Source organism: Penicillium angulare (assembly GCF_028827245.1).
Source record: "Penicillium angulare strain IBT 27051 chromosome Unknown utg000004l_segment0_segment0, whole genome shotgun sequence".
NCBI classification, from domain to species: domain Eukaryota; kingdom Fungi; phylum Ascomycota; class Eurotiomycetes; order Eurotiales; family Aspergillaceae; genus Penicillium; species Penicillium angulare.
The window spans coordinates 5,053,348-5,066,500 of NW_026623163.1; the positions used below are offsets into that span (position 1 = coordinate 5,053,348).

At 47.0% G+C, this 13,153-nt stretch overlaps 5 protein-coding genes across 5 annotated transcripts; 3 read left to right on the forward strand and 2 right to left on the reverse strand.

Annotated features, from left to right (window-relative positions):
- Positions 1–18: 18 nt before the first annotated feature.
- On the forward strand, positions 19–762 carry N7478_005771 (PRP38 family protein; the record flags this gene model as incomplete). The annotated part of the gene is made up of 1 exon (XM_056921985.1): positions 19–762. One exon carries the CDS (start codon positions 19–21, stop codon positions 760–762), a length of 744 nt encoding a protein of 247 aa, XP_056780022.1.
- Positions 763–1,208: 446 nt separating this feature from the next.
- N7478_005772 (heme-dependent oxidative N-demethylase family protein) lies at positions 1,209–2,813 on the reverse strand (the record flags this gene model as incomplete). Its single annotated transcript, XM_056921986.1, has 3 exons — positions 1,209–1,689; positions 1,754–2,219; positions 2,285–2,813. The coding sequence occupies 3 exons, from the start codon at positions 2,811–2,813 to the stop codon at positions 1,209–1,211; spliced, it is 1,476 nt and encodes a 491-aa protein (XP_056780023.1).
- Positions 2,814–4,259: 1,446 nt separating this feature from the next.
- N7478_005773 (uncharacterized protein) lies at positions 4,260–5,373 on the forward strand (the record flags this gene model as incomplete). The annotated part of the gene is made up of 5 exons (XM_056921987.1): positions 4,260–4,316; positions 4,375–4,687; positions 4,746–4,853; positions 4,914–5,132; positions 5,186–5,373. The coding sequence occupies 5 exons, from the start codon at positions 4,260–4,262 to the stop codon at positions 5,371–5,373; spliced, it is 885 nt and encodes a 294-aa protein (XP_056780024.1).
- Positions 5,374–6,103: 730 nt separating this feature from the next.
- N7478_005774 (sugar porter family MFS transporter) lies at positions 6,104–7,888 on the reverse strand (the record flags this gene model as incomplete). The annotated part of the gene is made up of 2 exons (XM_056921988.1): positions 6,104–6,507; positions 6,565–7,888. The coding sequence occupies 2 exons, from the start codon at positions 7,886–7,888 to the stop codon at positions 6,104–6,106; spliced, it is 1,728 nt and encodes a 575-aa protein (XP_056780025.1).
- A 3,325-nt stretch (positions 7,889–11,213) lies between these two features.
- N7478_005775 (F-box domain and ankyrin repeat protein) lies at positions 11,214–12,572 on the forward strand (the record flags this gene model as incomplete). Its single annotated transcript, XM_056921989.1, has 1 exon — positions 11,214–12,572. The coding sequence occupies one exon, from the start codon at positions 11,214–11,216 to the stop codon at positions 12,570–12,572; it is 1,359 nt and encodes a 452-aa protein (XP_056780026.1).
- Between the last annotated feature and the right edge of the window lie 581 nt (positions 12,573–13,153).

Genomic DNA, 13,153 nt, shown 5'->3' on the forward strand with positions numbered 1-13,153 from the left:
TTCGTCCTTTACATCGAAATGGCGGAGTCTCATCGTGCCGATGCTAGCGCTTTCCTCGATAACCGCGGCTATACCGGTCCCTTGGTTCGCGGAGTCAATCCAGTCACCCTCTTTGAGAAGGCCGTGCGCGACCGCATTACGGACTCCTTTTATTGGAAGGAACAGTGCTTCGGTCTCAACGCAGCTACTCTTTGCGACCGTGCTGTGGATTTAACATTCCTTGGTGGTACATATGGTGTCTCAGAAAAACCCTCGCCGTTTCTCTGCCTCGCCTTTAAGCTTCTGCAGCTCAATCCCGAACGAGACGTCATTCTTGAATACCTAAATTTCAGCGACCCAGGCAGTGACAACGAAGGCGAAGATGGGGCGGACAACGGCATACTGAAGGATCGTGGTGACTTTAAATACTTGCGCGCACTGGCAGCGTTTTACGTACGACTTACATTCAACGCGGTCGATGTCTACAAGACATTAGAACCTCTGCTCCTTGACTACCGCAAACTAAAACGCCGAGTCCGCGATTCTTTCACCTTGACATATGTGGACCAATTCATCGATGATCTTCTCACTAAAGACCGTATATGTGGTACGAGTCTTTGGAAACTGCCACCCCGCTCACAATTGGAGGATCTAGAGATGCTTGATGAACGAATCAGCCCTCTGGCAGATGAATTAGAAGAGCTCGATCGAGATAGTGATGACGGAGACGGCAGTCACAGCGATGATGGATCTTCGAGCAAAAAGGACGAGGGTGACGACTGAAAGCTTTCTCTAGTCCCAAAGTCAAAACCCAGGCTACTCGGTGACCTACTACTGAATGGTCATATTAATCCACACTCGTCGCCTCATCGCCATTGGTGTTAATTCTCGAGTCAGAACATGCCACCAGCTTGCTGGTGATGTTGCGCATGGTTTATGGAAAGTCAGGCTCCACTCAGGATTCTTCCCAGGCGACACCCATTCAACAAATTGGCTGTATAGAATACCACCACTCGCGTTCAGCCGAAATGGTTGGTATTGCCTCCTGAATACCTATTTATCAGGGGTTCTTACTCAAAGATACGATACTATGATATTTTAAAAGTTGTGCTATGACCAGCAAATACCCTCTCTGCCTCTTGTCATCATGGGTAGAAATGCGTGTCTTCAATTGTATAATAGATCAACAAAATTCAAAAATTACCAGAATGCAACCTGGAAATCCCAGTTTAAAACCCCTGTTGACGATGCCATTTCTCCTCCCAACCTCTAAACCACGGACTATCCTCTAGGGTCGCAACTTCCCACCCCTTTGGAACTAACCCCTTATCCTCTTGTTCCTTTGCCCATTCCTCCAACTTCGGCAGTATGACATGTTGAACGTGCCAAACGCCCTTGTACTCCATCATGCTTCGCTTTGCCTCCTTCAACACCTTAGCTACCAAGGCTGGGACACCGGGTTCGTCCCTGAACTCAGGAATGGGTGTGAAAACTGCCTTGAAGTTGAAAATTACAGACGCTGACAGAGGAAGCCGACGCAGCGTTTGCCAGTCAACACGTAGAGTACAATCCTCTACACTAATATTGGGATCTTGTGATAGGCGAAGAGCCTCATGTGGATCACCTGGTGGCATATACAGCGGGGAGCCAGCTTCAAGGCCCCATGACCCCCGTTGGATTGCCTTCTCTGTTGGCATTTTGGTGAAAAAGCTACAATACAAACTACGTCAAATTCATTTGTTCGACGTGTTAGACGAGAGAGGACAAGACTTACCGATCCATTGAGAACTGCATCTTCTCCTTATAGTCTGGAATGGGCGAATGGATCTCATGCAGCTGTTTGCCGATCTTAGAAGCCACATTCCATCCTAGTGCTGAGCAGATGATGGCCGCACGCAAGAAATAATATCCTGTCTCGTTATCTCGCAACATGAGGCCAAAGTCTTCGGGGACATGGTCGAGAAGGACCTCGAGGGGAGGTTTGGCCCGGATATCCGCCTCCACGCCAAGGATTCGATTCTGCAGTATACGTTCGTCTATAAGAGTAAAGTATTGAGGATACCTGGCACAAATGAACTGCAATGCCATTTCCAAGAGCTCCTTGCAGGCAAGCTCAGATCCAGGCATTGCGTCAAGAACAGCTTTGCCATATTTGGCATAGAGTTGTTTGCGTTGGGCAATGCGGTCTTTATACGTGCTTTCAAGTTCAATCCACCAATCCGTCTCCATTTTGGTCAATGCTGTTATGGAGAAAGCACACGTTAATTTCTTTCCTCTTCTATCCCGTAGAGTATCCTATACATACACATCGTTTGGTGATATGCCCACCGAAATGGTCTATATGGGCGTGGCAGTGCCTTTTCAATGACATGTTCATGGTAGGCCTCAGGGAGAGGAATTCCACTTAGTTTTGCATAATCTGGGAAGTCACCAAGCGCTTTCACCTCGTCCACAGAGAATCCAGTTGGGGTGTACATGTCGCCTGGGCTATCCATGTAGTTGGCAGTCATGGGCATGATTTTCTGGTGCACTTCGGCTTCGTCTACCTCTCGCCATTGTATAGATGTCTCTTTTAACTGGAGAAGAGCATCCCTACGCTGGGGTGGCAAGGCATGGGTATAGCTTGAGGGAGATGAGGCGCTAATGGCATTTTTCTTTCCGGGGGAGATGGAACGTGGGGGTGTTCTAGCTGTTGAGTTCTTGCGGCCGCGTAGGACTAGTCTGCTCCAAAACGGTTTGTTTGATAGTCGATAAAGGAGAAGGTAGACTGCAGTGGCAGCTACTAGGACCAACCCGATCTGGGAGGAGCTCTTGGGTGGCTGCAGGAGATCCATGTCTGCTTACTCCATAAAGGCGCAAAGGGATGTTTTGGAGTCCTTGGGTATAGATGTATCAAATATATGCCGTTTATTCTGAGTTGCTATGGGTCAAAGAGAGAAAATCAGTGCTATGGGCAGTAGTTGTAAGTTTATCAGAAAGTCTTAATCTCACGGAGGAAGGAGAGTTCACATTAAGTACCTCAGTAATTGCCTGGAATAGGTAATCGGACGATATTCGTCGTACTCAGACCGAGATCTACGAAGCGGGGAAGCTTTCATCCATTGACATGTTCAAAATAGTAAACTTCAACCTCCAGTAGCTACTCTAATTGGCTTTCTTCGGCTGGTTTGTTTTTTCCATGTTTGGCTAGAAAATACAGGTCTGTGTTTATCATTCAAACGATGTGACGCAGCTTATTTTCCCCACAATCAGCCTGGGGATATTGATAGAGATGTACTTATCTTATCTGAAGCTTGTTATCCAACGGATATACTAGATTGCATGACACTTCCCATCACTAAAACTTGAACGGGACGATTTGGAGATCTCCCTGGTTATTCAGCCTGCAAAGATGTCTCACGCTTAACAGTCTCAAGTCTAATCACGAAATACATACTACAATACTAAATTTTGAAAAAATCAAAAAATGTGAAATAGACGACGTCAGGACAAAGATTTCTGGATAGCTTGTACAGAAATGGAGAAAGGGCTCCGCTATATTCCTAAAAGGGTTAAAATGTCCATAGATGCTTGGCGCACAAGATCAATTGATAAGGAGCAGGACCTCATCCGACTTCCTCAACGGACAAACCATAGAGCTTGGAATTGGAAGATCTTCTCAATGTTCACGTTTTGGAATGTAGCTAAAATCGAAGGCTCTGAAACTGGAACCCTGCTGCTCTCTCTCCATACCGCACGAGCTGAAATGAGTCCTGGGGTTAAACAGGCAAATCGAGCTCAGGGATCGCTATCGAAATGGCAATAACTTGAAATGGACCTGGGGGCTTGTGCTTCTTACTATGAACAGATAACAAATTTATCATCCGAGGTCTTGTAGAGGCTCTCGTGAGAGCAATCGCTCTATATAGTAGTTGGCCTGAGGCAGAGCCTTGGAAATTTAACATAAGATATTGCAATGCCCTCCGCCTAGCAGCCTCAGATTTACATACCAAGCTCCTCTAGGGAATACCGGGGACCAACTCAATTTTTAGGATATTACGAACTTTGTAGCGAGGAATACAACCTATACATGAGCCGTGATGAGCGATGGACTAACCAAGTTAGTTATTCGACTATGTTGACTGCCAGATAAACCAGGCGTCTATGACGTCGACAGCTCCATCAGCTGAGATTTGTCAGCAGGAGGGGGAGGGGCAGCATCAAAATACTTGAACAGGTTCCCACTGACAAAAGCACTTGAAGCATTGAATTAGACTGGATTGATCTTGCAATTTTCGAAGATGTCTGCCTCTCAATCTCAGAAGCTTGTTCTCGCCACCGGCGCGTCGTCCGGCCTAGTAAGACCATCATGCTTAGTATGATTATATTCTTGATCATCACTTAACACAACTACAGGGCTTTGAATCAATTAAGCAATTGCTGGAGCAATCAGAGCAAGCTTACCATTTCGTCCTGGGTGTTCGAAGTACCGAGAAGGTGCAGGCTGCTTATGATGATCTTAAATACGACTCCAAGCATACCGTCACTATCCTCCATCTTGATCTTTTGAGCTTGGAAAGCGTGCAGCTTTTCACAAAACAGGTGTTCGAGAAGCTTGGATCCTTCCGTATTGATATTCTTTACCTTGCCGCGGGAGTGCTGGACAAGGCTGAAGGCCCAGGGCCCCACGGCTCTCAGTGGTGCGCGGGCTACGTGGTGAACCATTTGGGTAAGTGGGGTGACATACCCGCCAGTCCATAGCCTCAGAAAACTGATCAATCAAAAAGCCCAGCATTATCTGGTCCATCTGCTGCAAAGCCAGCTTCGTAGCTCAAAGTCTCGCGTTGTCGTCGTTTCCTCGGGTGCAATCCGCAATGTCCGGGACCAAGATACCTGTAAGTGTCGGGAATCCTGAACACTACTTGAAGGCTTTGTCACTTATATTTTTGATTCAGCCACCCTTGATGTTGACCTAAAAGCCAACTCCGGTGCTGGTTACTCTACAGTGTACAGTGCCTCGAAATTCACGCAATTGCTGGCTGCGCACTACTGGCGTCGTCAGCTTCCCGAATGCCACATTGTTGCTGTGTCGCCAGGTCTGATCCCCAGCACTGGCCTTGCCACAAGCTTAGGCCTATCCATGAACATGCCAGACGCCAAGACTGTTCCCGAAGGTATGAGTTCTTTTAAAAACCCTCTTCGATTATGATTTCTGACAGGGTCATAGGTGCTCAAAACCTCCTCCGCGCTTTCACGGTTCAGGACTTCCCTGCTGATCCACAGCAAATCTTCCTGACTAGCTGGGGCGAGTGGTGGTCCTTAGATGCCATCGCTCTCAGCCTTGACACTGACCTGCAGGATAAATGGTGTCCTGGCAAGGAGGAGATTGAGAAGCAGGCCCGCTTGTCAAATTAACAGCTTGATCAATCAGTCCTTGGCCATCCACTAGGATAGGAACATAGATGTCCATAGCATTTGGATGAGTAAAAAGTTACCAAATTGAATAAAACACTACAAATATGCGCTTAGGGACAGTCAGGGGCATAAATAAATGGCCGCTCGTCATTATCAACAAAACATACACATGCACATGCACGTCACCTTTCCTTTTGCCCTTTTCTTTACTGGAGAGGTCTTGTTAGTTTGTTGGGGCTCCTCGCTATATGGCGGATAAGGTTAAATCCCCGCATAGTCTAATTTGACCGATAAAATCCGATTTCATGTACATGTAGGCTATGCTTGTGATAACACACCAGTAAAAAGAAAGCATCTCTCACATGTTACTAGACATCATAACATCGAGAGAAACTCTGCAATATTCATGAGAGCTGGTTGATTTGAGAATAGAGAAAGAGACTCCGTCTTTAGGGCTTGCAACACTCATTTACAGATCCACAATGATAATACCAGTAGATCCCATGAGTGAGAGTCAAATTGGATCACATAAAAGGAGTAAATTCTACTGTATTTAAGTAATGAGAATAAGCTTTTGTCTTGGAAAGAAATTTTCATTCCCAGCACTATTTATTAATCAATATACACTAGCTAGTGATCATAGGATTCCGTAACTTCAGTCCATAACTGCGTAACTGCAAACTTTGTGATCATAGCTTCCCAACTTTGGATTCAAATTACCATATCTAAATTAAGCCTTAGTCTCCTCGGTGACCTCGATCTGGTCGGCATGGACGGCAGTCTTCAAGTCCTCGACTCTATCGACACCAGCCAATCCGAGGGTCTCGTAAATACGCTCCATGCGCTGGCGGTCAGCGGCAGCAATAGTGGCATCAGTGCCACCGAAGAAGATGTCAAGCTCCTCAAGGGTCTTGTCCTTAGTCTCGGGGGCGAACCACCAAATGAAGAGACCACCGATACCACTGAAGATGGCGAAGAAGATGTAAGTGCCGTACTTCATGTTGTTGAGCATATCCTTGGTGGTCAAACCAATGATAAAGTTGAACATCCAGTTAGTCGAAGCGACGATGGCAACACCACGGGAACGTTGACTGTTGGGGAAGATTTCTTGAGCCAACACCCAAGTGACAGGACCTGTTGATGAAAATTAGCAACTTGCATTTCATATGAAATTTGAGATTGAGTACGTACCCCAAGAGTAAGCGAAGTTGACGGCGAAGAGCCAGATGAAAACAATAGCGACCCAACCTTGGCCCTTATCAAGCCCCTCGTTGAGATCCCACTTAGGCTTGAAGAGACCTTCGACAGTGGCAACCACGATGTGGCAGAGGAACATGCCAATAGCACCGACAATGAGGAAGGTCTTACGGCCGAATTTGTCAAGCCACAAGACAGAAGGAAGAGTGAAAACAATCTGCAGAATACCAGTGACACCAGTGGCGAGCAGAGTCTGCTTAGTGGAGTTGAAGCCGAAACTCTTGAAAATCTGAGGAGCATAGTAAAGGACAGCATTGATACCAGTAAATTGCTGGCAAACCATGGATCCACAGCCGAGGAAGAGTCGCTTAAGCATGTTAGGTGCAAAGAGAGCCTTCCAGGGACCCAATCGGCCGTCGCTGCCGACCATCTCACGCTCACTCTCCTCGTCAAACATAACAGCAGCCTTAATTTCGAGGAACTCGGCGCGGAGAAAAGCATCGTCCTTGGGGAGGCGGCGCAGCTTGGAAAGAGAATCCAAAGCTTCTTCCTCGCGGTGCTTCATCATCAACCAACGAGGGGAGAAGGGGAAATAGAACATTCCAAAGAACAGGATCCAAGCAGGAATAATCTGCAAAGCCAAAGGCAGACGCCAGGCAATAGTCTTCTGACCCAGGCAGGTGTGAGAGTGGGTGATAGCGACGTTCAAGGTTCCATCGGCGAGATAAGGGTTGGCGATGCCCTCCGGGTTGCACGTGTTTCCACCGACGAACTGCATGCCGTAGTCGAGCCAGAAAGAGATGCAGGTACCGATGGTGATGGAAAGCTGTTGCAGGGAAACGAGGGATCCGCGCAGCTCGGGAGGAGCAATCTCAGCCTGGTAAAGTGGAATGACCATACTGAACATACCAATGCCCACACCACCAATAATACGACCAGCAAAGAAGTAGTTGGGGTTTTGGGCACCAGCCTGCAGACCGGTACCGAGAGTGAAGATAACGACGGCGACCATCATGGCGTACTTTCGAGAAATGCGATCAGCGAGGACACCGTTGATCAGAGCACCAGCCCAAGCACCAAGCTCGAGGGCCGACACCAGCCAACCCTGGAGGTTAGCTCCCATGAGTGTGGGGAAGTGATTTTCGAAGTTCTCCATGACAAGGATAGGACCCATCACACCTTGATCGTAACCATACATGATACAACCAAGGGAGGCAAAGCAACAGGTCATGAAGACGTATGGGTTCTTGAGCATACCCGCGAGACCATGCGCCTTCTCCGCACTGTGGCGGCCGACCACCGATTGACTGACAGCCATCGTGGAAGCGTATAATCAGAGGACTGAAGCAATCAGAAAGTAAAGAAAGGTAGAAGAAGCCGTGCTCAATCGCAAGATCATCACTCAATCGGGTGGGACATGCTGGATTTATAGGCGTTTGAAACAGTTTTCACTTGCATTTTCCCTTCCTGCTCTTCCCCTTCTTTTTTTTCTCGCTCTAACCGTTTTCAAGTTAGTAGACAACCTAGGCCATCACCCCAGACCACAAACGACTTCGTGTCCATGGGCCCCGACCTCACGGCTGACAAGGCCCTATAGGAAACGCGGGTCACAGGGTACCATGTGCCATGCCGAGCTAATCAGAAACGAAGGATGAAGTTGGCTAGACTCGGGGAAGAAGCATATTTCGGAAATGTCATGTACCGCGTATAGAACATTTCGGGGGCTAGTGAGCGCCACCAAGCTTTTCTGGCAAAAAGGCGGACCGTGGTGTGTCAAGCCCGCAGTGTGGAAGAGGTGGCCAAGCGCCGAACTTCTCTAAGAACAAGCCTTTGGACAAGAGATACGCCACCATTGGCCATCACCACGGCCAGGTTTTCCTGCAAGTGTCAGCTTAGACACATTTGCCCCAGTAACATGTTAAGGGCTCTTCTGGGGTGCTTCGATCTAGTCTCTAGTGCTTACGGCGGGGCCTAGGACAGGGATTCCTTACAGACCTTAATACCCCGCTTGTGGCCGATATTTGACCGATGGTATTTTGTATTTTGAGAATCATACTGTGGGATAGCGTATCAGACTAACAGGATAACTCCGCTAGTGCCTGATCCGAGCGTGATTTCCCGGGTTTTCTTTATTGCATGCTGAATTTTTCTATGGGCTGACCCCATATTCGGGAGCCCCATGGATAGATCAGATTGGTCATGAATGGCTAAGCCGCGTCGTTGTCACGAGAAAAGAAAGATTTTTCTTGGCCACACAGTAATTAGAAGCGATTAGAAGCGAAATTATACACAGGCCACGCAAGAACGCGCAACTAAAACATGTATTGCCGGCGCACGCGACGAGAGAAAAGTATGGAGTATCGGCTACGACCCTGAATGGTTCCAAAGAATTAACTCCATCAGGAGTATAATATATTAAAAATAAAATGATTCTAGATCAAACAGGTCCAAGAGGATGTGTGTTCTAATGATTGACTCGAGTGAACTCGTTCGACATTTCGGGGCTATCAAAGAGGGTAGCATTCTGGAATCCATCCACACGCCACGAGATGCGTTCCTTCGAAAGGTTCCATGGACCAAGTGGGGCCCTGGCCTATAACATTAGCCGGAAGCTTCCTAGCCACAATGACTTGGCAGGACACATCCAGTAAGACTCGGCATCTATGGATGTCCTCGGTAAGGCCACTAAGCTTTTCGGGATGAGAGTCGCCAAGGGGACGCGTGGCCCCATAAAATGCTGCCCATGGGGCGAGACATCTGGAGATGCAACATTTCGTTTTCCAACTTTACCAGTTCCAGACGCCCGGTGAATATCCAGGTAGAAAATGCTGGGGAGGCAAATCTGGGGTTGGGACTTTTTCATTTTTCATAAGGGTTCAGGGGGCGGAGATGAGATGCAACTAGCGTCTTCTTTGTTTACGTTTGTGCTTTCTGTTTGGACGAAACGGAATTTTGCTTCGGGCAACCGAATCCGCTGATAAGCCGGTTCTTCCGACATTCGGCCAGACACCCCCTATGCGAGTTTCACACTGCACTGGTTTAGGGTCCGTTCTCTTGACTTGAGCCAATGGCACTTTTGAAATTTCTCCGTCCCCAGCTCGGGTCTAGCCGACTCCAAGCTGCGAGATTGAGTGGCTACCGGAAACTCCAGTCGTTGGATACTATAACCCCCCTCTCTGAAATTTGACCATGGCTTTGACCCCCTCTTTCCATCGAGCTCAATTCTAGTTGGACTATCTGGGGAAGCCCCTTCGCTTAATGTGAATCACAACAGGGATGCTGAATGCAGACCACAACCACTGGTCGCGCACGGGCTGACATATACTAGTGCCCGAATCGATATGAATCTCCAAGTAAAGAGAACGGGGCATTCATTGTACCTACTAGTGGAAAAGCGCCTAGGCTGGAGATCTCGTGGGACTTTGGGTGTCTTTGACTTCCCCCTTCTCCCTATGCCCTGTGTACTCCTTTCGTGTGGCGACGATCCGGGGATGCTTACAGTGGGTCATGATCTTCAAGTACGATTCAATATCTACTGCGTAGTTTATTATAAGGCCCACCCGGTCGATAATAAGTAGAGGCCCGGTAATCCGTTTGGCCGTGAAGCGACGTACTTTCCAAGCCGTCTCGCCATGGACTTCAATGCCCGAAACAATCTTTGTAGCAGACCGCACCCCCCTCTTTTCACCTTCCGACATGGTATCAGGTGTTATCTCATCTGACTTTATAGACACCTAGTACTACCATGACTCAGAAATACTAGGGCATAATATAGCAGAGAGCCCATGGAATAACTATGTAGTAGATATCCGCCTCAGGCTGTTCAGCCCAATTTCAGCCCCCAGATCTACTACATAACCCCGGCCATAGCATTATCCACAGGACTGGAGTTTCTTCGGCGCTCTTCATTCTTTGGGCACTCTAAATACACACAAAGAGCAACTGAGGTACGACTGAAATTTTGTTACCCATGATGCCACAGTGGACTATTATAGACACTTGCTCTGCTATTCTTGATTCTTGTAAACCTTAACGGCAATCTAAGATTCTAACCATATCAATGTCTGGCTGTAGCTGTAACTGTCAATAGCCCCCTTTGAGCCAAAAAGGCATTGCCACTTGTTCGACATATCGGACTTGATCATTTAGGTCCTCAAACAAATCAAAGGCATATAGAAAGCACCTCGCAACTAAGGGTTTCAAGTTCTATGAACTTTGACATATTTCCTTTTAAGACAAACAAAATCTGATACAAGAAATGATATACTCATCTCTATATCTGTTTCTTATACAAAGACTCGGTCCATCGAGTTCTTTGTGCTAAGAGCCCCTGGACAGCTATTTCGACAGTTAAACAAGCTCATATTTATACCCCGTGTTCTTTTTATATTTCATAATGGTCTTTCTTGACACATTGATGCTTTAAATAATACATTTTGCAATTTTATATGTACTAGTATATATATATCCTATTCACTCGAGAGAGAAAGACATTCTATCCATACTACAAACAAATTTGAACCATATCCCAGTCTGAAACTAATTAACTTTTGAAGCTTCAATATATCATGCCTTGAAAGCATTGTCCATCCAACTCATCTCAACTCATCATCCTCAGTAGTACATACCCCTTCAACTCAGTTATGGAATTGCCTCAAAATCCGAGAACAAGGTTCGTCACCAACCCCGATTTCCCATTCGGTACTTTACCCGCAGATATTTTCTACCTTATCACTCGAAACCTAGACTCAAGATCCCTTGGGCAACTCTCAGAAACATGCAAGAGTCTCCACAACCTCCTCGAGTTCGAAAGACGCGTGCGCGCTACAGATGAAATCCTCGCCCCAGCAGAGCTCTACCAAAACCGGTTCACCTATAAGCAGGGCCAGGCACCAGGCATCGACCTGCCAGTGAGCCAGCACAACATAAACCCGTTCGGTTACATGAGCGGGAGACCAAGAGGGCGCCTCTTCGACTGTATCCAATGGGACAGATTCCATGGACTGAATGTTCTATTTAATCTAGGTGCCGACGCAAATTCCTACAATCTCGGTGGAATACGAGCACTCCATTTTGCAATCTCCTACCAATCTCTTGAAGCTGTAAAAATGCTCATTGTGAAGGGTGCAGATGTGAATGCACGAGATATAGATGTCATACCAACAAGGGCTCCCCTCGATAACGCGACACAGCCTTACAGAGCTAGTAGCATCGTGCAGGTTCTCACCTCCGTCGGCGCGGAACTCACCGAAGAAATTATGAACCGCATCATAGCTGCTCGTGACACTGCAACATTGCAGTTCGCCGTGAACCAAGTTCCGGATAACGTAGCTTTTCAGTGGGGAGTTTCCATGTTATTCGCAATCGCTAGTACTAATGACTGCACGATGTTTGATATCCTGGAACCCCATATTGCTAGAGGTCAATTCATTAATTCTGTAAGATCAGATACGTATGGGTCGGCCCTGCATGTTGCAGTTCAGAGGAAAGACAAGTCAGTATTGGCCTGGCCGCTTATAAGGCTGGGTATTAATATGGATCAGATTGCGGTTAATGGACGGACGCCATTACATGAGGCTCTTGCTAATGGGCACTCTGATATAGCGCTTAGGATGATTCAGAGCGGTATTGCTGTAGATATTGCGGATCGAGATGGACATACGGAGCTAGGGCTTGCTATTATGATCGAGTCGCTAGAGGTTGTTCGTGCGTTGCTTGATAGGGGGGCAGATGTTAATTTCCGTAGTAATCCAGCTTTGGCTTTTTCTTGGTCGCCTCTGCATTCTGCTATCCGGACGAAGGATATAGAGATTGTCGATGCGATTCTTCATCGTGGGTCTGAACGCCCTGATTTCGATTTTAGGGAAAATGGATTGACAGCTCTTGAGTTTGCTAAATGGCTACAACTTCGGGACATTTGGACTTTAATGGCTATGTCACTAGCCGAGAGAATGGGGGTGCCATGGTCCAGGGATTTCACTTGGGACTCGGTCTTCGTATGAATAGAGCTTGGCTGGGATTTCAAATTTGTTCTTTGCTTAATTTGACTTTGTCACTAGACAGGAAAAGGCTGGGATCAAGAAGTCTGTGAGGAGTCACTTGAAGATAGGTAGTCTGATTTTCAAAAGCCTCCGTGCGACGAGCTCACTCGGCAAAACAGTCAATCAATCCCTTGGGACCTGTATACAAAGGTTGTTTCTAAATAGCATGGTGTATAGAATGCCGGAAAGAATATCTTTAAAGAAAGGCACTTAGTCACCTATAAAATCTGTTTGTACCGCACATGTGAATTAGATATATGACTTCAACAATCACGTAGCCCCAATAAGAAGGTATAACCTCAGTATTGGCCGTCTGGCCGGATTCGCCCGTCATACTGGGAGCATTATCCAGGTTTTGTATTCTCAAATGGCCTAGCATTGCATAACCAACTGATGTAAGTGACACAAAGACCGCGTTCTGGACCAAAGGACAGTCATACATGGCGTAGATGATGTTTTTCAGTTATCATGGTGATGATACTATGTCAAGGGGAAGGGTATAATCTTCTGCTGTACTCTATGTAGGTGTCTCCATTAGTGGA